The 25,234-nt window shown below is 37.7% G+C and overlaps 1 protein-coding gene across 1 annotated transcript; it reads right to left on the bottom strand.

The window, feature by feature from the left end:
* Positions 1–201: 201 nt before the first annotated feature.
* On the bottom strand, positions 202–25,150 carry TRAM1 (translocation associated membrane protein 1). The gene is made up of 11 exons (XM_036264085.1): positions 24,810–25,150; positions 17,679–17,742; positions 16,121–16,242; positions 15,890–16,006; positions 13,004–13,062; positions 11,278–11,362; positions 4,998–5,068; positions 4,791–4,895; positions 3,855–3,998; positions 3,085–3,242; positions 202–1,793 (listed from the first exon to the last, which is right to left on the bottom strand). Exons 1-11 carry the CDS (start codon positions 24,930–24,932, stop codon positions 1,720–1,722), a joined length of 1,122 nt encoding a protein of 373 aa, XP_036119978.1. The 5' UTR covers positions 24,933–25,150; the 3' UTR covers positions 202–1,719.
* Between the last annotated feature and the right edge of the window lie 84 nt (positions 25,151–25,234).

Genomic DNA, 25,234 nt, shown 5'->3' on the forward strand with positions numbered 1-25,234 from the left:
ACAGTCCCTGAAAGTATTTGGTTGTGAACCATTTTTTCCCCCACAGTAGCTCCCTCATCATGTTTTATAGAACACACTTTTTGGAAAAGCCTTTTCTAAATATTAATCATGAGTGTGCTCTGTAAACTTGGTACATTTAAAAAAATTTATATTCTAAAATAGCATAAAAACTTGCTAACAATGAGGAAAATGTCCAGGATATAGCTTGTAAAAGTAAAAATTTTTATTTTGATTTCTCAATAAATGGTTCAATATAATGCCAGTTTTTAATGGCAAAAATTTGGTTCCAAACTCCATGATGCTACAGAGAGCTACTACTTTTCCCAGGAAGTAGGTAAACAGCTGGAAACAGAAAGCATGACTTCCTAGCAGCATGGTAACTTCTTACACTGCAGACCCAACAGGCCTGCACCTTCTACACTCAAAACGGCACAAGGATGAGCTGGTGACAAAAGTGAGAAGTGGGGAACAAGATGTGAACACCGAAAGGAGCAATCCATGTACATAAACACAACAGAAATCCAAATACAGCTATAAGGATTTTAAAGGATAATTATAGAAAAGAGAACCAAATATTTTACTCAAATGTTTTTTAGAGACTTTCTGTAGAGATACAAATATATATATATATTTTTTATCCAAAAATATGTTTTATACAGATAAATGCTTCTCAATTAAAGATGGGACCAAAGCTATAGTTGTAACATAAAGCACTGTCTCCTTTTAAGACTATTTATCCACCTGAATTTTCAATTTCTTTAAGGTTAGTGCATTAAATGGTTTCCAAATATCATTACCTGACATTCTTTTTATAGATATAAATCAAGTAGGCATTATTTTTTAAAAGGGTTTGCAGGTTAAACGACGTTCTTCTAAGATGCTGTGCATACTGAACTTATGACAAGCCCCATTAAGAATCATTATTAATAAACATATCAAAAAGGGCTGTATCAGATTTTCTTCTTATAGTAAATATTTAATTTTCTGATTTCCTGTTTACAAGTGTTGAAAATGCACAAGAAAGATTTTACTTCACGAGTACTTTTATGTTAATAGAAGATATTTTGATTCAACAAATGTGCAAATAAATCTCCACACTGTAACCAATGGTGTTTTTTTTTTCCTTAAAAAAAAGAGGAGGGGGGGGATGTAACACTAACAACCATTACCTATAAAATAAAGCACACTGTTATTTTGGCAAATTTACAAATCTTTTTTCCCTGTTGTAAAGGCTACAAAAATTCCTAAAAATTAGAGAACACTGAGAACATATTAAAGTTTGACATCCAACTTTATATTATTTCCATTTTACCCTGAAAGATAACTTAAAAAATATGACCTGATTGGAAGAGGCCATCTTGCTAATATAAAAAATCAGTGAGAGCAAGAAACTGTATCATTGATATGTAGAATTTTTGTAAATAGTTATCTCTCCAAATCATTAGAAAAATGTTCAAAGATAAAAAAGAAAGTAAAATGTGGTGGTGGTCCCTAAACTATTTTAAAGGCAAGTAGCTTAGTCTAAGCTAAAATATTTTTCTCACTCATAGTAATCATCCTCCCCTCAATTGCCCTCTAAAAAATGCATGAAACAGTACAATAGCGAGAATCAAAGAGCACAAACTGCATTTTCAAGAACAGAAAAAAAATCTCTAGTGCTGAAAGATATAGTACAAAGCAGATTTCTTTGGGGACATTAATCAATTAGATTATAATTCATTATGAAGATTTCTCTTTTCTATTACGGGGAGAGTCTGCTCCATTTGAAGTTACTGTTCCATTTACACCATTTTCTGAAAAGAGAAAAGAATCAGTGTTACTCTCTTTTATGAAAAAAACACAAATATTTATACATAAAGGTACCTTCAGAGAAGAAAATCTAAAATCCAATATATACTTTGATGCCCTCAGGTGAAATTCATTCACCAACGCTTAATCTTTACTGGCATTTCACCAATCATAAAACCTGATTTAAACACTAAATTGAAAGTAGCAGATTAAAAGAAATGTAACTATAATGTCATTAGATCCCAATAAAAAAAAAAAATGCAAGTAACTACTATGAAAAGCAGAAAAATGTGATTAAAGATAAAACAACTCTAAAAGAATTACAAGAATTTTAAAATAGTCTCTAGAGCAGTCCTTTTTGGTAGAAATAAAGAACCTTTCACATTTGACAACAGATGAAGTTCTTGGGAATATGTTTCTTTATAACATACTAAAAGAGCATCAAGATAATCCAATAAATCAATCTTTTCAACAAATGGTACATATGCAAAACAATGATGTAAAATGGTACAGCCACTTTGGAAAACAGTTCAGCAAATGTCAAATATACATTTACCACATGACCCAGCAATTCCACTCATAGGTATACACACAAGAGAATGAAAAACAGGTCACAAGACAACATGTACATTAATGTTTACTCCACTATCCATAATTACCAAAAAGTGGGAACAACCCAAATATTCATCAACTAATATATAGATAAAATATGGTATATCCATACAATTGAATATTATTTGATCATAAAAAGGAATGAAGTATCAGTACATACTAATACATGAATGAACCTTAAAAACATACTAACTGAAAGAAACCAGTCGCAAAAGATCACATATTGTATGATCCCGTTTACATGAAATGTCCAGAAACGGATCAAGCAATCAGATGTTATTAAATGCACACACAACTATTCCACTTGGGACTCAAAGGCAGATGGGAAACAGGTGTAGAGGTTTTGTTTTATAAATATGAGTAAGATGCCTGGAAGCACAAAGTATCACTCTCTCGATCAGTTATTCACTGAAACTGCCCACAGACACTGGTCTATAGTGGCTGAAAGTAATCAAGCAGGGAAAGTGTGAGAGAGAGAAACTGAGTGGACAGTTTTTGAGGGAAATAACTGACCCTACGGAATCACCAAACTGTAGAATAGGGCAAGATTACTTTGCCTCTAATTTTGCTTAAAAGTAGAAAATTTTCTTTATAGGATTTTAAATCTTAGTACGATTATAAATAAGACCCAAAACATTTTTTAAAATGAAAAACCAGGGTTTTCATTGTTTACTGAATACAAACCTGTTCCTTTTCTAGATCTGCCTTTTGTCACTGTTGGTTTCTTCTTCACAGCTGGTGCTTGAAAAGTAGAATGTTCCCTCCATCTGCGAAGCTGGAAATTAATGAACTTCCACATCATGAATGCTTGTGTAATGCAAATTGATGCCAGGACAGCAATTCTGGGAATATGAAATAAACAAAATATTAGTGTGCATCAAAACAATGCTACTGAATTAAGTGGTCTATCTTCTTTTGATAGTACTAATTTAGTACTAAATTCCCAAGTAATTATCCCATTAATAATCAATCCCAGAAATTAAATAACTGCTTTGGTACTTCTTTTGTTGTTGTTGTTAATCCTCACCCAAGTACATTTTTCCATCGATTTTTAGAGACAGTAGGAGGGAAGGAAGGAGGGAGGGAGGGAGAAAGAGAGAGAGAGTGAGAGAGTGAGAGAGAGAGAAACATTGATATAAGAGAGACATATCGACTGGCTGCCTCCCGCATGACCCTGACTGGGGCTGGGGATCAAACCTGCAACCAGGTACGTACCCTTGATTGGAATAAAACCCATGATCCTTCCTTCGGTCTGTGGGCTGATGCTCTAACCACTGAGCGAACCCAGCCAGGGCAATGCTTTCGTATTTAAATTTAGACATATAAAACAGGTATGAAATCATATCAAATGGCTATTTCCCTAACCTCCATATTTTTTAGGTAATTCATATTTTAAACTGATAATACATACCATACAGCTGTACAAAGAGAGAAAGATGTTATACTGACTGTACCTTACACCCAACACATTGAAGTTTCCAGTACTGAAATCCAGCTTCTGGTTCTCTGCTCTTGCAAGGCCAAAGCCAACAGTGAGTACTGAAAGAATTAAAGTCAGAAGTCTTCCCAAAACAAACAGAACTGCCCACAGCGAAAATCTGGAAGAAAAATGTCATAAGTCAAATTCATAAAATTGCAACGATAAGAAAATATTCTAGTAGGAATCAGATTCTATTAAGTAAATGCATATTAAAACAGCATTTATTTTTCTGCAAAAAAAATTCTGTAAGTAAAATGTTCGGAAGATGCTACGTTGTATATCACACTCTCAGAGATAACACAGTAGCATATTTAAGGTTCTAGAAAGTCCAGTAAAGAAATGTTTTATTTTTTGTTTAGCTGATACTTTTTGTTAATAAAACTACAATTAATGACCCTCACAACTATTGGTATATATAATAATTTTGAAAACTGCTGGACAAAACACAACAAAAGCTATGCTGTAAGAGTCCTAGTTTTACTGTTTTTTAAAGACTTTACACTTTTTACAAGTTATACCACTTCAACTCTTTTCAGTTCAATTTTCCCATCAAAATATTTTAATATTTTTAAGGTTATGTAATCTATTATTTCATGTTCTTCTGAACGTTCACTTCCCCATTATCTTCCCCATTATCCCTGTCCAAAAGAAAAATATGCATTAAACAACACTGAAGAAGTTAGAAAAGCACACCCAAAAAGCCTTCAAAATTGTAAGTTGCCACATAATATCTCTTTAGCTTAAGAAAGACTCCATCTTAGAGAATAAAATATCAACCTGAACTGCTATTAGTTTCATTTAAAGCTGCTATTAACAACTTCTAAAGTAATATAACTGTCCACAGCATGGGTTTTGGCAATATAGGCACTGGCTTTTATTACATGAGAAATAGAATGGCTAACCAACTTACCCTTTCTGATACTTTTCATCAGTGAAATAAAACAGGCGGGAAATGTGAAAAAGAAATTCAACAAAATAATGTGGCACCAAAAGAACAAGTCCTAGATGATTCAAGCTGTTAAAAGAGCAAATTTAAAATGTAAAGGTTACTTATCAGTTAAGGTTAGCATACTATCTGCCCAGTCCATATACACGCCCAAGAAAAATCCCAACTTACTTCAAAAGATAAGCTCCCACAATGTGAAAGAGGTAAAGACCTATGTAGACAAGCTGCCGAGGGATATCCTCCTATAAATAGAAAGGTGCATTATAGATGAAAACATGCTGAAACATTTCTATTCCTTAGGAGCACTGTGGCAGGGTGAAAAACACAGTATTGCAAGAGACCTGAAGGCTATTCTGCCGCTGCACCCCACCCCAACTGCTCATCCCAATTAACGGCATGCCTCTAGCAAGTCACTAAATTTTGTTTGGCTTCAGCTACCTCATCTGTAACATGTGACTAATACTTGGGTTTGCCTGAGTCAGATGAACTCAAAATCCCTTTCAGTGCTAACATCCATGGTTCTTTTCATAACAAATATTCATTAAATGACACAATATTAATATCCATGATGTTCTTCTAATATTAAAATTGCTATGTTTTGTTTTTTTTAATCCTCACCCAAGGACACTTTTTTTGCATGTATCTTCAGATAGAGCAGGAGGGAGAAAGGGAGGAAGAGAGAGAGAAACGTTGACATGAGAGAGAGACATAGAGTGGCTGCCACCCACATGACCCCAACCAGGGCCGGGGACAAACTGCAACCGAAGTATGTGCCCTTAGTGGGAAATGAACCTGGTCTCTCTGGTCTGTGGGCTGACATGAGAACCGCTGAGCCAAACTGGCCAGGGCAAAATTGCTGTTTAACAGAAGAGATACTTTTGTTTTACCTAAAACAGTATTTACATTTTGTAGCACATGCTTTTAATTCCTTCCACTATCAGTTATAGTCATTAAAACCAAAGGTGAAAATTTTATTTTCTTTCTTAGAATATCACCTAATTGTATATTTTTCCTCCTCTTAATAACCCTGTAAGCCAAGTATCCACATTTTAGTTTTGCCTCCCTTCTATTCTTTCATAGTTCCTAGCAACTTGATCATCTTAGAAACGGTGTTTTTAAAAAATGTAAGTCAAGCCCTGGTGAGTGTGGTCCAGTGGTTAGAACGTCGGCCCTCCCAACTGGGTTGCAGTTCAATTCCCAGTCCAAGGCTTGTGCCTGGGTTGCAAGCTCGATCCCCAGCCCGTGCCAGGGCGCGTGAGGGAGATGTGTCTCTCTCACACTGATGTTTTTCTTTCTCTCCCCCGGCCCTCCACTCTCTAAAAAAAAAAAATCAATGGAAAAAATATCCTCGGGTGGGGATTAACAAACACTCACACACACAAACAAAAAAAGTTAAGTCGAGACATACTACTGGATCATAAAATCATTTTAGGAGGTCACACTAACCTCTTTTAAAATATGAAACAGAATAGAAAATGCTAGAGTTTATAGTAAGCACACTGTATTGTTTCGTGAAAATTTTATTCCAGATTTTAAACACACACACACACACACACACACACACACACACACACAAACAGGATCATGCAAGTAAAATCTAGTTTTCATTTTGCGTTAACAAGTGTTTCACAACAGAAAGAAATCCACAGAGGATTGTGCAAAAATGGCCACAAGTGAAAAGAGCGTTCGGCATGTCTGGCAGTGAGCTGTCAGAGAAGAGCAGGTGGCCCCACCAAGCTCCTTCCCCAGGAACTACACCCAGCATCTCAGCATTGAGCTGCCATGGCTTTGAACTGTGTGAGCACCTGTGCTTTATCTGGAGTCATTTTGTGTATCTGTTGGCAAGGTAGTTGTTTCTTTGCTTTATGGCATTTATTCTTATGAAAGGTTTCATAGGAGCACTCTACATTTGGAGAGTGGGAGAAACCTGTGTAAGTAGAGAGTTACTTCCGATCTCCTAAGAGTAGAGATTTTACAAGTATAGTTTTGAAATAGAAAACTCTCCTCTACTAAGAACGGTACAAAGATCAAGTGTTAGGAAGGTGGAACAAAAGACAAATAGTCCTATAGACAGTACTATGGGGACTTACGGGGAAAATTCCCAAGACATAATACCAAGTTTATAATCGTTCTTCCAACTAGAGAGAGAAGTATCTCTTTCTTCTCTCATAATCATTTCAGAACAGCTCAGCTGTACTGTTATAAATGTAATTTGATATGCTGTATACATGCTTGATAATTGATATGCTATACATGATTTTGTTATGCAAATAAACTTTTTCTAACAGAAGCCAGAAATGAGGTTTTTACTTATTTGTATGTTTAAAGATCAACAAACATTTATGCCCTGGCTGGGTGGCTCAGCTGGTTAGAGTGTCATCACATATACCAAAAAAGGCTGCAGGTTCAATCCTCCTTTGGAGAGCATTCAGGAGGAAACCAATGTTTCTCTCTCACATTGGTGTCTCTCTCTCTCTCAAAACAATAAATATATCCTTGGCTGAATATTAAAAAAAAAAAAGAATAACAAACTCTCTTATACTTGAATGGAAAAATATATAATGAAAATTAGTTACTAGAAAAGCTTTGCTAACTGTTTATACATTATTTTTTGTTAATCCTCACCTGAGAATATTTTTCCATTGATTTTTAGATAGAGTGGAAGGGAGGAAGAGGGAAAGAGAGAAATATCCATGTAAAAGAGACACATCAATTGGCTGCTTCTCACAAGAGCCCCACCATGGCCAGGAATCAAACCTGCAACCCAGCTACATGCCCTTGACCGGGAATTGAACCTGAGACACTTCAGTCCACAGGCCAACACTCTAACCGCTGAGTCAAACCTGCCAGGGTATTTATATATTCTTAATGCTAGTGTTCAAGGGGTTTACATAAGGATGAACTCATGGAATGATGAATTCTAATATTCTCATTTTTCAAAGAAAATCTAATAAACACAGCACACTAAATCAAATCAAACTCTAAAATCATAAATAGTTTCAAGTGACATTTTTGGTTGTTATTCCAACAACTTAAAAAATATATACATATATATTTTTAATCCTCACCCGAGGATATTTTTCCATTTATCTCCAGATAGAGCGGGAGGGAAGGAGGAAGAGAGGAAGGAAGAGAGAGAAAGAGAGAGAAATATCAATTTGAGAGGGACACACTGATTGGTTGCTACCTGCACGACCCCAACCAGGCCAGGGACAAACTACAACCAAGGTATGTGCCCTTGGCCAGAATTCAACCTGGGACTCCCTGGCCTGCGGGCTGATGCTCTAATCACTGAGCCAATCTGGCCAGGGCACAACAACTTTTTATTTAAAAGGTCAGCCATATACTTTAGTGAATTTCTATTTTTGTAAAAAAAATGCTTTTCTTAACTAGACCTTACTAAAAAACAAACTTGACTTTAAATTGAGCATAACATATATGCCCAAATATAAGGCAAACCTTTCCCTTAAACCATAGATGGAGCAATCTCATATTTAAATATTTTCAAAGCTCTCACATTATAGTAATCTACACTGATTTGTATATTTTGAATAACAAATAAATGTTTGGGTAAAATACATAGCCTTAAAAACCCCAGTCAATAACATCTCTAAATGCTTACAGGGGTTTAGTGGAGGAATGAGTAAGACGGAAGAAAGATGATGTACTTTGAAACACAATTCAAAAAGTGGCTCTAATGATGAATGACATATTAACAAGGCTGCACATGAAAAGGGTGAATATAATTTTCATGATGTAGGAATGGAGAAAAAAAGCATTATTTAAGCATTATTTTTAATTTAGTAGACTTACATACAATTATATGTATGTATAATTAATTTAAATAAACTAAGTACCAGAAAACATTTCTGGCTGTTTCATCCACACTTCCTGGAAACTTCATATATTCAATTTGACTACGAAATTACATTTGAATCTTCCCATGGGCAAAAAGGAGGGTTGTTTATATTGAAGCATATGTACGTATTATACGTAATTAAAATATTCTCCTTAAGAAAAACTGAGTTATTCATGACTAACATACCTCTTGAACTGCTACTAACAGTGTTCCTTTTTTTCTTCATTTCTCTGTAGAATCAGTTCAAAATAATCACTATACTAGTTTCTTCCAGTTAAGAGTTCTTCCAAAAATAATTTCCAGAGAAAATTTTAAGAAACTGTTTAACACATATGCAGCTGTTACTTTCAAATTATGTTAATTACTTGAAACAGCTACTTTTGACTGTAATATGTAGGTGTTAAAAATAGTTTCAGTTAAGTTCTAAGTTATGCAAATTATTCCATAAAAATTAGATTGCATTTCTGGAGAAATGCCATCTGGCAGGAACTGATAAGGAAAGAGCTTTGAGAACTAAAATGAACAATTACTTTAAATGATCCCTCTTTTACTTACATGGTCAATGAACAAAATATAGACCATGAATTAATAGTGAAACCCAGAGGTATTATGTCCATAGGTATAAAAGCATATGATGAAAGCATTCAATATTTGAGCCATGGTACTGAGACATAAGAAAACTATTATATTCTCAGCAGCGCTGTCCAAAAGACCTTTCTGCAACAATGGAAACGTTCTCCATCTCTGCTATCCAAAATGGCAGTGTAGCCATATGTGACCAATGAGAACTTGAGATAGGCATAGTGTGACCAAGAAAGTGTATTTTGCCACATGATCTCACTTATTTGTGGAATATAATGAACAAGGTGGGCTGATGAACAAAACAGACCCAGAGACAGAGCCACAGAAAGGAGTATGGTTCAGACTGACAAACTTCAGGGTAGGGGGTGGGGTGGATGGATATGATGAAGCAAAGAACTTATATGCATGTGTGCAAAACCAGTGGACATAGACAACAATGCTAGGGGAGGTGGGGGGGCGGGATGGGAAGGAAGGGGTCTAGGTGGGGAAAAGGAGAAACATCTGTAACAAAAATAAATAAAAATTGGAGGAAAAAAAAGAAAGTGTATTTTGTTTTGATTTAATTTAAATGTGACTAGTGGCTACTGCTTGGACGGTGTAGCTCTAGGACATCTATGGTTCACATCGGGGGCTTACTGAATATGGAAGGGCTACTGGAAATTTTAAGTCTAAGAATTTTATCTTAAGATAGTTCTAGAGCCAAGGTTTTATGGATCATCATCCTAATCCTTATAATCAAATAGAAAAACATTCTATTTTATAAAAGAAATCAACATGAAAAGAAATCTTGAGCCATAGTCATGGACTCTAATGGTGCCGCTTCTTCATCAGAGCAGAAACATCAATGATGCCAGACACACAGGACACAAAACAAAAACACAGAACAGTAGTAACTCAAAACACTAGACTCACGAACTATTTATAGCACATATAGAAATAAGTGGTTGTAGTGTTTGAAAAGGCAGAGCTAAACTGGTCATTGGAAGGATCATTACATTTCTCTTTGGGAAAGATTCTTAAAGTAAGGCAATTAAAAAATGGTTTAAATGTGGAAAAATGTAAACATATATACAACAAACAGGGAGTTAAATGAGGCCCCATGTACCCATAACCCAGCTTCAATAGTTGTTAACAAATGAGCAAACTTGCTTCATCCATATATAATTTCATATATGGGAATTTTAAAACAATCTCTCCCTGAAAAGGGAGTAAAAGCGCTTCATTAATTCATTTATCATAGGGAAGAGGTATTCCAGGAAAAAGAACTGATGTGCTGGGGGTATAAAATTAGAGGACATTATGGGAATGAAGTACAGCAGAGAGCAGAAGAAAAAGGGACCAGGGAAGGTGGCCCAGGTGGGAGACCCTTAGAGCATAGGCCAGCAGCTCTATTTTAGTTTAAAGTAACAGGGAGCTAGTGTAGATTTTAGGGGAGAAAGAGTTCAATAAAGGAAATCAAGTTGCTTTGTAACACCATGGAAGTCTAATTTCAGAAGTACTAAGGTTAAAGTTAGAAAACAGAATACTGCAGTGCCCCAGGAGTTTATTTGTCCAGATAAAACAAACACCTCTCCCACACGCTAAAAAGGGAATGCTCCACGCAGTTCAGGGGAAGCTTCACTGATTAACATTCAACTAGCTTTACTGTTCTCAATACGAAATTTTTCTTTGGGAATTATACATAGAACTGTTAGTTGTAGTAAATCTGAGTAATCCTTATTAATTTCAATTATATAAAATACTTCAAAATTTGTTTAAGTTACTATTAACATAATTCTAAAACAAGCCATTAGCATGTTAAATGTACAAGATCCTCCTCTAAGTTAAAATAATGACTCATGGTTTTTTTTTTTTTTTTTTTTCAATAAATACTTAAAGATACCTAGTCTTTGTGGAAAGTGGGGAGCTGGGAGAAGAATGGGGAAAGAGTTGAGATGAGAGGGAGGTTAGAGACATAAAAGGAAAAAAACAATGACAAGATAATTTTAAAATCACAAAATACCAGCTTACTTTTTTGGTTTTCTGGAAGTAGAGCTCAGGAAAAGCATGAAACCAGTAAGCCAACTGTAATATGTAGAAAAACTTCACCTGAAATCTGCATAACACAAAAAAATAAATACATTTTAAAGCCTGATATTTTTAAAGACTACAGTTAAAAACAAACACTGGAACTGAGGAGATACTAGGTATCTTCGTGCTATCATCTGTGCTATCATTTCAGGTGCCCTTACAACAAATACTCTGTGTACCTTTCAACAACTCACCCTCAGCCACTTCTCCTGTCTCCCTGGGATATTTCCACATCAGTCAATTCTTTTGGATTAAACAGCAGAAGCAAAAACATCATCTGAAGAACCCTGTTAACATGCAAGCTAGCTGGGAGAAACCAGCGCTCCTTGTCTGTCAGTTAATTAATATGTTCGTGTGTCATGTTAGCTACTGAACACACAAAGAACATGACTGAGGGAGAATGTTTCAGCAAAAGGGAAGTGGGGGAGGCACAATACTGACACAAAAGTCAAAGCACACAGATTAAGGATCACCTAAAACTGGAATAATCCCAATTTCAAATGGCTTTTTTCTTAATGAAATATGGTAACTCTACCTGGTTGGAACATTGAGAGCCCCAAATAAGTGGAGGCAAACCAGGATTAAAGAGAGGAATAAGGCAGAGAAGGGTTCCCCAGGAAATATATCCAAATCAGTCTGGCACCACTAGTCTCCTCTTCACACTCCTGTACCCTCTAGTGCTTCTGCTTTCTCTTTATTCTCCCTTCTCCCTCTCCTTCAGATGTCTAAAATAGAAACCACAAAACCAATCTGAAATAATTTTGGGGGGCAGGGAAAGGAAAGAAATACAGTCCCATATAAATATAATGTTTATAACCCAGTCTATAAAAATTCATTGAATTGATATAACTTTAAAAAGTTAGAATGACTCAGCAGAGTGGACATTATCGTTGGACTTGAGGGTATGAAGACATGCATGGTCACGGCATTCCCTTCACATCTTTTCTCCGGTGCTCACATCACAGTGCATTTACTGAATGATGTCTAGGTGATAAGCACCACAACCAGCACGACAAAGGACACAGCATAAAGACAGAGAGTTTCTATTGGTGGGCACGGGCACAATATAAGACTTTACTAAATGACACAATTATAGAACAGTCAAGATGATGTATAGATACTACATAAAATATTATACACTACAATGACAAATTCAGAAAAGCAAAAGAGAATACAGGCTAAACACGAGAAAAAAATCTGGAACAGTTGTACTAGGGCTGGGCTTGAAGAGTAAGTAATTTAGCTGAATGCCTTTGCAGCCACTAAGCTTCTTACACATCCTATACAAACCTTGGGGGCTAGAAAGATAAAAAAGAAACAATACCTACCCTCAAGCTTATAGTATAAGAGAGTAAAAGATAGAAGGAGTGAAGAGACTGAGGCAAAGAACAGGAGCAAACCTATGAAGATGGAGCAGGGAAGAGAAGAGAGGAAGAGGGAGAAGAAAGGGACACAGAGTACTAAATTAGAGATTATTTTTATAATCAGTATTCTTAAAAGATTGTATTCATGAAAAAAGCACACAGGAATTTTTTTCTTACGGCCTGCCAAAGACATACTATTGTACAGAATTTGCCTAAGGTCCTAAAGAGATTAAAATGGATTCCACTTAAAAGTGACATGACCATGGTCCTTAACTGAGAAAAGGCCGACAGAAATGACTTACGTCATCAGGTTAGGAGGATAAGCTCTCCACAAGATAGTCGGGTCTGAGATGTAGTTTTCCTAAGAAAGAAGATACAAAAATTAGTCTATTAGTATAATGCAAACTTCTTGGAAAATAAGACAATATTTTCATTTTTTTGCACATTTACAACTCCCCACGTCAAGTTCCAAAGAGTCTACAAAGTCAAACTTTTTAGTTGTTTTAATTACTGTCAACTCAGCTGAACTGTTTACTTTAATGAAGTGAAAATCAATGGACATACAAAGTCAAATAAGATAATCCCTGGCCTTCTAAATTCTTTCAATCCAGTAGAGTGAAAAATACATGTATGCAAACAAACGTTAAGCAATCAAAAAACAGAAATGATCCATAAGAGAGGTGCAACAGCTGCGGGAGAGATACATTTTTAGGTTGGGTAATCAGAGAGGGTTTTAGGAAAGAGGCAGCACCAGCCAGGAGGTGGAGGATCAAGGTGCTGTCAAGTTTTACAGATTATGTCCACATACTCAAAGGATCTAGCCAGTGAGAAATTACTGCATAAGGAAAAAAAATCTAAAGTAACTTATCTCTAATAACAATATTTTCCCAATGAAATACAACACTTTTACAGATTAAAAAAAGAGAGATTTTAAGCTGAAATGTATATATATGTGTGTGTGTGTGTGTGTATATATATATATATATATATATATATATATATATATATATATATATATAAAGTATTGTTAAAGCAGCAGTGTAAAGTGGAATTTTAGTGAAAGGCTGAGTTTTAGACTGTCTGCAACATTGTATTGTACCCTGGGAAATTCACTTTGCCTATTTATTCACATATAACATGGTGATTAAAAAAAAATTGTGTGTCCTGACAAACTCAAAAATAGGTGAACGCTGGAGTACTAATACTAGTAATAATACTAATACTAATTAATACTAAGGTTGATACTGTCTTCCCCTTCATTAGTTAGAATAACACACTTAAAGGTTTAGATAGGCTTAACTGCAAATGTTATCAATATTGTCAGTTGCGCCCTGGTCGATTTGGCTCAGTGGTTAGAGCGTCGGCCTGAGGTCCAGAGAGACCCTGGTCCGGTTCCCGCTAGGGGCGCGTACCTCGGTTGCAGTTTGTCCCCGGCCCTGGTTGGTTGTGCGGGTGGCAACCACTCGATGTGTCCCTTTCACGTCAATGTTTCTCGCTCTCTCTCTCTTCCTCTCTCTCCCTCCCACTCAATCTGAACAAAAAATAGAAAAAGGTCCTCGGGTGAGGATAAAAAAAAAAAAATATTGTCAGTTGCTTGGAAAATATATGAACTGTTTTTAAAAGAGAAAATGGCTAGAAACATTATAACTCATGTAACCTAGCAGAGGTATCACAGACATCTTACCCTTTGTGCTAATACAGAGATACCTGCAAATGACTGTGAGATATAAAAATAACATTCAATTAAAACAACTATGAGGCATCACCTCACACCTGTCAGAATGGCTGCCATCAACAAAGCATCAAACAAGGGTGTGGAGAAAAGGGGACTCTAGTACACTGCTGGTGGGAACGCAGACTGGTGCAACCACTATAGAAAACAGTATGGTGTTTCCTCAAAAAAGTTAAAAGTTGAATTGTCATTTTACCCAGTGATCCCAATTCTTGGAATATGTCCTAAGAAGCCTGAAACACCAATCAGAAAGAATATATGTACCCCTATGTTCATAGCAGCACTATTTACAATCACTGAGATCTGGAAAGGGCCTGAGTGTCCATCAACAGATAAGTGAATAAAAAAGCTGTGGTACATATATGCAATGGAATACTATGCAGCTGTAAGAAAGAAAGATCTCTTATCCTTTGAGATGACATGGAGGGACCTTGGGAGTATTATGCTAAGTGAAGTATGCCAATCAGAGGAAGACAAATATCATGTGATCTCACTATTTGTGGAATATAATGAACAAGGTAGGCTGATGAATGAAACAGACCCAGAGACAGAGAAAGGAGTATGGTTCAGACTGACAAACTTCAGAGTAAGGGGGTGGGAGAGGATGGATGAGATGAACCAAAGAACTTATATGCATATATGCATAACCAATGGACATAGACAACAATGCAAAGGGGGTTGGGGGGCAGGCTGGGGAGGAGAGTGTTTAAGGGAGAAAAAGGAGAAACATTTGTAACAAAAATAAATTAATAAAAATTGGAAATAAATAAATAATAAAAATAACATTCCAGTCTGGCTGGTGTGGCTCAATGGATTGAGCATCGTCCCATGGATTGAGAGATCCCGGTTTTATTCCCAGTCAGGGCACTTGCCTGGGTTACAGATTTGAACCCCAGTAGGGGGCGTGCGCAAGGCAGCTGATAGAAGTTTCTCTCCACATCGATATTTCTCTCTCCCCCTTCCTCCCTCTCTTAAAAAAAAAAAAAAAAATCAAAACTAATTAAAAAGAGATGCAACGATGAAACTTGCTTTCTATTAGTTCATTAGCAAAATTTTTTTTTTAATTTTATCCTCACCTGAGGACATTTTTCCATTTTTTTGTTCAGAAAGAGTAGGAGGGAGAGAGAGGGAGAGAGGGAAACATTGACGTGAAAGGGACACATCGAGTGGTTGCCACCCGCACGACCCAACCAGGGCTGGGGACAAATTGCAACCGAGGTATGTGCCCTTAGTGGGAACTGAACCTGGGTCTCTTTGGACTGCAGGCCGACGCTTTAACCTCTGAGCCAAACCGGCCAGGGCCATTAGCAGAATTCTTAATCTTAGGTAACAATCGAAGAGGGATTTTCTAAGGTTCAAGGTTTGCTTACATTAAAAAAAAGGACTTGATTTTCTGTTCTGGGGATGTAACGTAAATACTTTAAAAGATGAAAATTAAAGCATAGTATATACTTACAGATACTAGAATGAATGTGCCCCAAATACAAGAAAATAGGTAGAATGCACTAAGCTGACCAGATTCATTAAACTTGCTGTGTTTCGTTTTGGAGAAGTGCATTCGCCTGTTAATTTTCTAAAAATAAAAACAATCAATAATTAAGACTATAAAACATATTTGATACATGACGGTCATAGTTTGGAGAGCTAGTATTTTACAAAGTAGAGATTTCTAAGATTGTATACTTACATCCAACACATACTCCTGAATTATGGCATGAATAATTATCGCCACTAGCATGTAGAAGAAAACTGTAGCCAAATCTTTGATACCATAGTAATAAAAAGACGCTGATTCAGTAGCTTGTTCTTCTGAAGGCCAAAAAGGACAGGACACACATACACAAAAATATACATGAGATTATAAAAACGGCACTAGATACAACATAGTTATGGAAACAAACAAAAGATGACTAACCTAATAAATAAATACTACAGAAACATCATGGTAATTTGTTTTTGGACATCTTGAATCATGGCAACAATGAAAATTGAGGAGACTATCTAGAAATTGAAAGCTCTGGAAATTACTTACAAAGACTTGACACATGTTATGTTAGTCACAGCCATCAAAAACCAAAAAAACAGAAGAGGGTGGCCACACTCAGGTCCTTGGGGAAACTGTAAAATTGGCATTATCCCAGGCATAGAGATTAGCTTACACTCAGCCCATTTGCCTGTTTTTAAAAGAACTTTCAAAACTTTCTACCTCTACTTTCCAACCAGACATCACATTATGACTGTGGGAAAAAAAAGTGATTTAACCTGTATTTGATTTAGTTTTTATCTACACACAGTAGAGATTTTATCTACACACAGCAACTGCTACTTAAAATAATTTTTAATCCTTGAAATTGCTATAACTGTTCAGAAGAAAGCTTAATCAAATACTTGGGAATTGGTAGAGTGCTTCATTCTTCTCTGGCATATTCAAATTTCAGAACAACTTTGTGGTTCTCCATTATCTGATATCTAAGTCATTAAATCAAATATTTACAGAACTATATAATGGAACAAAAACCCAACTTAATGTTATATAATTGATCTTACATTTCAAATAGAGAGATCCAGGGCAAGTGTACTGCCCGAATATGTTTGAACTGAATACCCCATTCCTCACCCATGCTAGTTAATTATATTACTGTATTCAACTACAATTAATTTCTAGTAACAACCTGATTTTCACATAGCACAATTTAGAAAACCTTTTTGAAATAAAAACTAAAAGTGTCATTTGGGCGCTATTACGAAATAACCCCTAGAGCTTACTGACATCCTAATTAAAATAATGTTATAGGTAGAACACAACAAAAAATTGAAAATAAAATGGGCTTAAAAGGATTGTTATTACAGGTCCAAAACATAACTCAATGGTCGGAAAAGCTGAATCTAAACATTGTGCCTTCAGAAACCTTGATTGAAAATGATACTTTAATCAAATGTAAAATATCTATGCTAGAGGGAAGAGAAGGCAAAAAAAAAGTTCTTGACAGAATTTTAAGCCCATTTACAAAAATGTACAACAAACACTAAACACATAAAAACTGATTTCCATATAATACATAGGGTGAAATCAACCAAAAACATTAGATCTTACATTACAAAAATATCAAAATAATGTTCAGTCTAATCATGAATGAGATTTGTGAAAATTAATGAAGAATGTAGTTAGTGTTCATGGAAATTTCCTGGTTTGTCCAAGTGAGCTTTTCCACTTAAATAGAAAATTCTAACAGAAAACTACCAACCTGTTGCTGGAAGGGTAACATTGTACTGAAGAGTAACGAAAATGATAGCAACTTTTGCTGTTACCTAGGAAAGAAAAAAAAGATCAATTCAATTTGTGACCTTCTGAATAGAAGACTGGGGGAAAATATTACAACTTCTGTCCCCAAATCTAAGAACCGAGGGCACCCTAGTTCCTGTGGCACCCTGACAGGCACAAATGGAATTCTTGATCACCAAGGAATTGAGGGTGGGAGTTCACATAAGAGTATTCTGCAGTTTAGATGAGATTGTGTAATTCACTCCCAACTTTAAGATTTCAAAAGAAACACTCTCTGCAGTTCCACTCAACAGTGATTTGACAGCTAGTTTCTCTATTCTAGACCCATCCAATGAACACACATAGCTCCTAGCAAAAAAAATTTTAATGTAAACTAATAAAAGAAACAGAAGCACAGTTGCCATGGCAAAAATGGATCAAAGGAAGGGTCTGTGGTGTTTGTGTGTGTGTGTTAATCTGTCAGAACAGAAAAACGAAATGCTTGCTGAGTATCTCTAGGTATCAGTACTATGTTAGACAAGAAAATATAACAAAGATGAATGATATAATCCTTAATGAGGAGTTTAGTTGGGTCAGGAAGACAAAATTATTATGATACCATAGATTCAGTACCAATGGGTATTCAGGATAAACACATTTTTTTTTGTTTTTATTTTTTTCCTGGGTGGGGAATGAGGCATGTTCTGGAAAGGCATCTCAGAGGATGTGGTGAGGGTAAGGAAGCTGTTTAATTGGAAAATAAGTCGACGAGGAGGATGAAGAGGGTAGTATATAGGTAGCAGAGATAGAAAATGCAAGTCAAGTAGCAATAAACACAGGCCTGGCATGGGCACACATCAGAAGTGGTAGAGAAGCCTAGACAAGCTATCAAGTGCTAGAAAGGACCTTGTTTCTTGAGCTAAATAGTTTAGATTTTACTTTCGCATGACCAGAGAATTTTGAGGAGAAGGAAGTCCATATGTGCTTTTTGGAAAATGGCTGTGGCTTACAAAATGGTCTCTCAAGTCTCCTCAGACCCAGAATCCACACTGCAACCAAACCATCTTCTGATCGTGTTAACACCTCTCCCCATGCCCGCCCTTCCCCTGAAAATCCTTCACTAGATTCCCGTTCTTTCTAGGATGAAGAACAAAATCTCCAATGTGGCCCATACAACAATTCATGGTCTGACCCCTCCCCTCAGCTTCCAGCCTCATTTTTGACCATTTCCTCCTGCCTGCTGCATTCCTGCTAACCACAGGGTCTGTACAGCTCCACCTAAGATACTGCTGGGAAAACTCCCCCTTCAGATCCCAGTGCAATCACACCTTTTAAAGGAAGGCTGCCCTGTCTCTTAGAGCAGGTCATTTCCTTTGTTAGATGACAGAGAACTGTCTTCCTTTCAAAACACATACTCTTGGAGTGATTACATTAACAATTTCTGTCTCATTCATTAGAAAGTATGCCCCATAAGAGCTGGGACCATGCCTGTTTCTGTTCATCACCATATGCTAGAGACCAGCATGAAGCCTGACACATATTAGGTGATGGATCAATATTACTGAATAAATACTAGATAAAATATAAACTGAAGTATGCAAGTCAAGTATGAACTTTCTGGAAGAGAGCACATGAAAGATAATAAGGCCTGAACTAAGACAGTGGTAGTGGGATAGAGGTGGGACTTTTGAGGCAGAATAAGGCTTGGTAAGCAAGAGTCAACGATTATGTATTGATGCTTATAGCCTGAACAACTAAATGAAAAGTAATGTTATTAATAAAAATGTGGAATACAGAAGGAACAGCAGGTTTAGGGGAAAAGGGAAGAAACCAAGTTCTAGATAAACTTAGATGTCTGTAGGCAGTCAAAGCCTAGGCCTGAACTCTGCAGGGAGACACTGGCGTAAAGATTTGGGTATCTCTATTCATAGGTAGTCCTTGAAGCTGTGGAAGTGCAAAAATCATCTATGGAGAGGGTACAGTATTCATAGACAAGTCATACATCAGACTGTGGAGATGGTAGAGAAAAAGCTGGTGGCAAAATAACAAATGATCAGAGAGGCAGAAAGAGAATGAAGAGAACTTGACACCCCTAAAGCCAAAGGGGAAACGTTTCAAGTAGGCGTGGTTAATAAAGTCAAAGTTTCAAAAGACACATGGCAGGAAAAGAGTGCAATGGACTGGACTATTTAAGAAGTCATCAGGGGTCACAGCTTGAGTAATTCCAACAAAGTAGTGAGAGTGACAGCCACGTCACAGCAAACTAAGGAACAGAAGAAGAACAAAGTGGTACCTAGCAACAGATGCCAGGTCAAGACTATGTCATTTTTATGATGGGAGAGACTGAGCTTGTGTGGGGGCAACATGAGTGTATGCTTTCTCTAGCAACTTTTAGCAATCCACAAATGGGGCGGACAGGAAAGACAGATGGCAAGCTGGAAAGATGGTTGGACACCTGCAGGGTAAATGGGGAGAAAGACCAGAGGGATAAAAGCTGAGGGCCTCAGGAGAGTGTGGATAAGTAGTCTGCAAGGAAAGCAAAGCAACGAAGGGGCTAATATACTGGAGAAAAAGAAAGGGGACCAAGTGACGATAAAAGTTTGGACTAGCTGGAGAGCAGGCATACGAGCACTAGAATGAAGGAGGTGAACAGGTGCGTAGCGGATGAGCCTCTGCTACACTAGAATTCAGGATCTGGAAATAAGGCAAGTCTGTGAAGTAAAGCTCAGGATATGACACTAAAGTGAGTCGCTTCACTGTGGTATATAAAGGTCACTTGAATAGAAAAGGCCAGTAAAGCTTACTGTTACAATTTGAATCATTCACATGGATGCATTAGAGCAGAATGAGGGCATGAATTTCCTGAGTAACACTACCTTCACGCAATTATTTTTAATAAAGTTGATTATTAAACTTCATTTAAATAATCTGTTTAGTCTTCATAAACACATAAACATGCACACTCACAAATCTGCTTATAGTTTAGACTATGAAGTCACCACTACATAGCTAAGACAACTTTTTAAGAGTTCCTTACAATGACAAGTGAAATTCTTCAGAGATAAATTTAATATCAAATACCAAAAGCAAAAAATTAGATTATCCTAGGCTTCCAAATAAAATTAAAGTCTGGCCTCCAGCTAGTTTAGCATGTGACATTAAAAAGTAGAAGAATAAGAGAAAAAATACAAACTATATATTCCCCAAAAAGTTTATAGAAAAATTAAACCAGTTATCACATTCCTAATTTTCTATGCCCCCCCAAGCCACACACCACAGTCAATACTCTAAACTAATTTTACAATTAGTTAATAGTAAGACAAATTAGCTTGGAATAAAATATACAAAAATATATAATGCACTAAAAAGTAAAAACTACTGCATTTATGACAGTTCTGGACATTTATATTCTTTATTTTCAAGAAAAAAATGACTCATTCAGATACATCTTAACAGGTTACCACAAACTCTCATGAACTGTTTAATTCTGTTGTATGCAACATCAGGAATATCATAATATTTCTTTAATTAAGTAGTCACCAGTGGCACTTAGTGTTTTTTCTTTTTGTTACACAGATGTTAACTATTTTGTACTTGTTAGAGGTTGGTGTGACTACTACATTGACCAGGCGCCTGAACAATAAAAGGGCAATTTCTGAATATCAAATGCCACCTTCCCGCCAGTTCATATAAAATTTAGTACTTAAAAAAGAAGGAAAGAAAATGGTGGCATTAAGACAAGTCATGCTTAAAAATAAACAAACTTCCCAAACCATTCCAAGGTGGTTGGAATTGGAAATGTTTCCCAAACCTGCACGACCCATACAATCTAGACTCCTGAACACCTGGAAAGTAACTCCCTTCCAGAAGAAAATATTCCTCTTGGAAACCCACAACCCCCCTTCTCTAGCCTCACTTTCAGAAAACTTCCCAAATATCCTTACATTTTTTGACCGTTTAAACTTTCCTAACTCAAATATAAAGCCATTTATTATAGACCATAATTTGCATTATGTGGACAGATGCTGACTGTAGTAAAAACATGACTTCAAAATTCATAAGCAATTTTTAATATTACAAAGTTTCCTGGAAATTAAACTCTTACATTTCCCCCAAACAGACAACAACTTCATCAATGTTTTCAGAATACACAGGGTGAGGCAAAAGTAGGTTTGCAGTTGTATTATTTTCATACAAACAACTGTAAACCTACTTTTGCCTCACCCTGTATAATCTCTTTACATGCTAATGGTTGGACCCCTGTGTCACATAAAAATGCTGTCTTGTATTTTCCCACTTTGGTAAACATCTAATGGACTAGATAGGCATTATACACATTAATTTTATTCTCAGAGTAGGCTAATGAGCCCCATTTTACAGAAAAGGAAACAAGTTCTGAGAAGTTAGATGACGTGCCTTAGGTCATCCAGTTAGCAAGCGATAAACTCTAACTTGTACATGGAATCCTTTAAGCTCCAGCATCTATGCTTCTACAGTAGTTCGATATTGATTCTTCATTTTGGCCAGTAATACAGTATGTTATTACTTTGTCAATTTTACCATAAGTCCTGACATTTTCTCAATATATTCACACAAAAGGCTTAACAGCTCTACTGTAAAAACATCAGCTTTTCTATTATTCTAGCACAATTACTGTTATTCCATAATTATGTTAACTGAGATTTCTCAGAAATTATTATTTACTTACTTTTAATTTATTGATTTTTAGAGAGGGAGGGAGGGCAACAGGGACAGAGAGAGAAACATCAATTTGTTGTTCCACTTATTTCTGCATTCATCGGTTGCTCCCTGTACATGCCCTGACTGGGGATCAAACCCGAAACCTTAGGGGATAGGGACGACGCTCTAACTGAGTTACCCAGCCAGGACTATGAGCAATTATTTTAAAAGTCAAATAGCAAAACTAACCTGGTCAATTTTTCCCCCATATGTAGATAACATGCTTTCAAATAAAAAACTTGAACATATGGTAAGAAGAGTGTACAACTTGCACAAACTTCCCTCTCCTGTATACTACTTAATGTTCTTTTGAACTGACCCTAAAACTTTTTAGACCATTGTTGTGTCTATGTAGCTTTACAAATCTTACATATTTACATAAAGGTGAAAATCTACTCACTGTTAAAAAAAATCATTAACATGTGAGACAAGGTATACAGATGATGAACTTCCCTACAATTGTGATAAGACAATGTAAAATATTTTACATAAATGCAAAGTTATTCATTTCTAAGTGTCTTTCTGATTTATAGTCCATTTCATTCAAAGCATTATAAACACATCTTGCAGGTAATAGTACTCCTAAATTACATTTTTAAAGTCAGGAATTCTTACCATATGGAGATGGATTATGGCAAATTTATACAAAAGTATTACTTTTTTTTATATAAAATTTTTATTTATTGATTTGAGGGAAAGAAACATTGATTTGTTGTTCCACTATTTATGCATTCAATGGTTGATTCTTGCATGTGCCCTGACTGGGGATGGAACCTGCAACCCTGTCATACTGGGATGGTGCTCTAAACGAGCTACCCGGCCAGGGCACAAAAGTATTAGTTGTAATAACAAAGCAGAAAGTATAAATAAATAAATTCAGAAAGTGAGCACTGCATTTTTCACAATATTATACACTCATACAATACTCACATGGTACCTTCACACCACACTCTCTGATCCTTGCATCATGGGCTGTGAGAATTAGCACAGGTGATGTTATTTCCTTGTATAGAGCAAAACCCTGAGACTTAACCTTGGGTCCCACAGTAGGTTAAGAAGCACAGGCCCAGCCTATTAGTTCCCTTCTATCTTTCCTTCCACTACACCCACTCCCTCTTTCACAATGGACTGAGTGGAAATAAAAGACACTATCAGGAATCTTTTAAAAAATCTATATTTAGACTTAGAATAGCCCATTTGTAGAACAACAAAAGTAAATTAAAATATTGTTACCTAATAATAACACTTAAAAACCTACATGGACTACAGTTAAAAATTTTACTCATCTTTTGGTCACCGGCAGTCTCATTACAATAATTTTTTTCAAGAATGGTTTAAGCAGCTCCTATATCCAGACACTATTCTAGGTACTGGAAATAGAAAAAAAAAGTCTGCCCTTACATTCCAGGAGTGGGGGAGACAGAGAGTAAAGAAGTAAAATAATTAGTACATTGGACAGGTCGTAGGGGCTATGGAGAAGAACAAAAAAAGAGAATGGGCGATGGTTTAAGGAATGGGCGTGTATATTGGGGAGCAGGGAAAGAAAACCGTAGGATGGTACGCGTTCACCTCGCGAAGTTTATCATCCACATTCAACAGCTGTTAAGTCATCAAAATACTAGATACGTGGGAAGAGAATTTACACACTCCTGACATTTCCAGCCTTTCCTACTTCAAAAAACAGTAACAAAATCACTCGACTCCCTGGCACTGCTGTTCAGAACCTCGACTTATGTATCAGATCTTGTTTCTTAAGGAAAAGCAAGCGTCAGGGCAAAAAGTTCGGTAACTGGCTGGTGATGCCAGCAGTTTGGGAGACAAGAATTCAAACAATCGGTGTGCCTCCGTGTGTCCAACCCTTGCGATGTCTCGCTGCCCCGCGGCCACCGCCCTTCCAGTGGGCAGCACACACCGGGCTCCGTTTGCTCTCGTTCACCCCAAACTCGGGGCTGCTGCGACGCCCACCCCCGGCACGCGCGCCCTCGGGCCCCCTAAGCCAGGCCTCCACTTCGCCCCAGCCCTCGCCCGCGGACGCGCCCGGCTGCCAGGCCGGCCATCCCCCAATCCGCCCACCCGCCCAGAGCCAGCTCTGCAGAGCAGGGCCGCCCCCGCCGCCGTCGGCCCCTCGCCGGCTGCCACGTAACCCTTCGCGGGAACCAGGAACTGCGCGGCCGGCGGGAGGGGAGGGGGCGGTGGAGGGGGTGGGGGCGGCGGAGGGCAGCGCGTCCGCAGAGGGGGCGACGCGGCGGCCCCCGACCAGGCCCGCACCCCGGGGGGGCCGGCACCTCCCCCTGGCTCCAGTCCTCGGGGTCCCGGGCCGACGGTGGCCCGGGATGGGGGCGCCAGGGCGGTTTGGGGCGCGGGGCGGGCTCACCTCGAACATAAGCCCCAGCAGGAAGACCATCGCCACACAGGAGACGATGTCCGCGTGATTCTGCAGGATGAATTCGTGGCTCAGGATCGGGGGGCTCTTGGTGCTCTTCCTGCGAATCGCCATGGTGAAGCTGCCGCCCGCGCCTGCAGGTGCTCTGCCCGGCTCCTCTTTTCCTCGCTGCTCACCGACCAGCCACCGCCGCCGCCTCCCCCTGGCTGCTCCTCACAGCCCCGCCGCCGCCGCTCGCTGGGGCTTCACTTCCCATCCCACAGCCAGTACGCAGCCGCCGGGGCCGCCCGGAAAAAAAAAAAAAATAGCGAGTCCACAGCGGGGACGAGCATGCGCAGCAGGGAGACGGCGCTCGCTCGTGCCGCTGCTGCCCCTGTGAGCCCATAGCGCCGCCTGGTGACCGGAGGCCGTCAGCC

Source organism: Molossus molossus, unplaced genomic scaffold, assembly GCF_014108415.1.
Source record: "Molossus molossus isolate mMolMol1 unplaced genomic scaffold, mMolMol1.p scaffold_m16_p_16, whole genome shotgun sequence".
Classification (NCBI taxonomy): Eukaryota; Metazoa; Chordata; class Mammalia; order Chiroptera; family Molossidae; genus Molossus; species Molossus molossus.

What these genes read in the sequence shown, in the direction of transcription:
- TRAM1 (XM_036264085.1), bottom strand. Translation starts at nt 24,932, where the DNA reads ATGGCGATTCGCAGGAAGAGCACCAAGAGCCCCCCGATCCTGAGCCAC. An exon ending in TTCAGGAGTATGTGTTGGAT is followed by an intron (nt 16,007 to 16,120) that starts GTAAGTATACAA and finishes TTTTATTTTTAG; the next exon opens with AAAATTAACAGGCGAATGCA. An exon ending in TATCCTCCTAACCTGATGAC is followed by an intron (nt 11,363 to 13,003) that starts GTAAGTCATTTC and finishes TGTGTTATGCAG; the next exon opens with ATTTCAGGTGAAGTTTTTCT.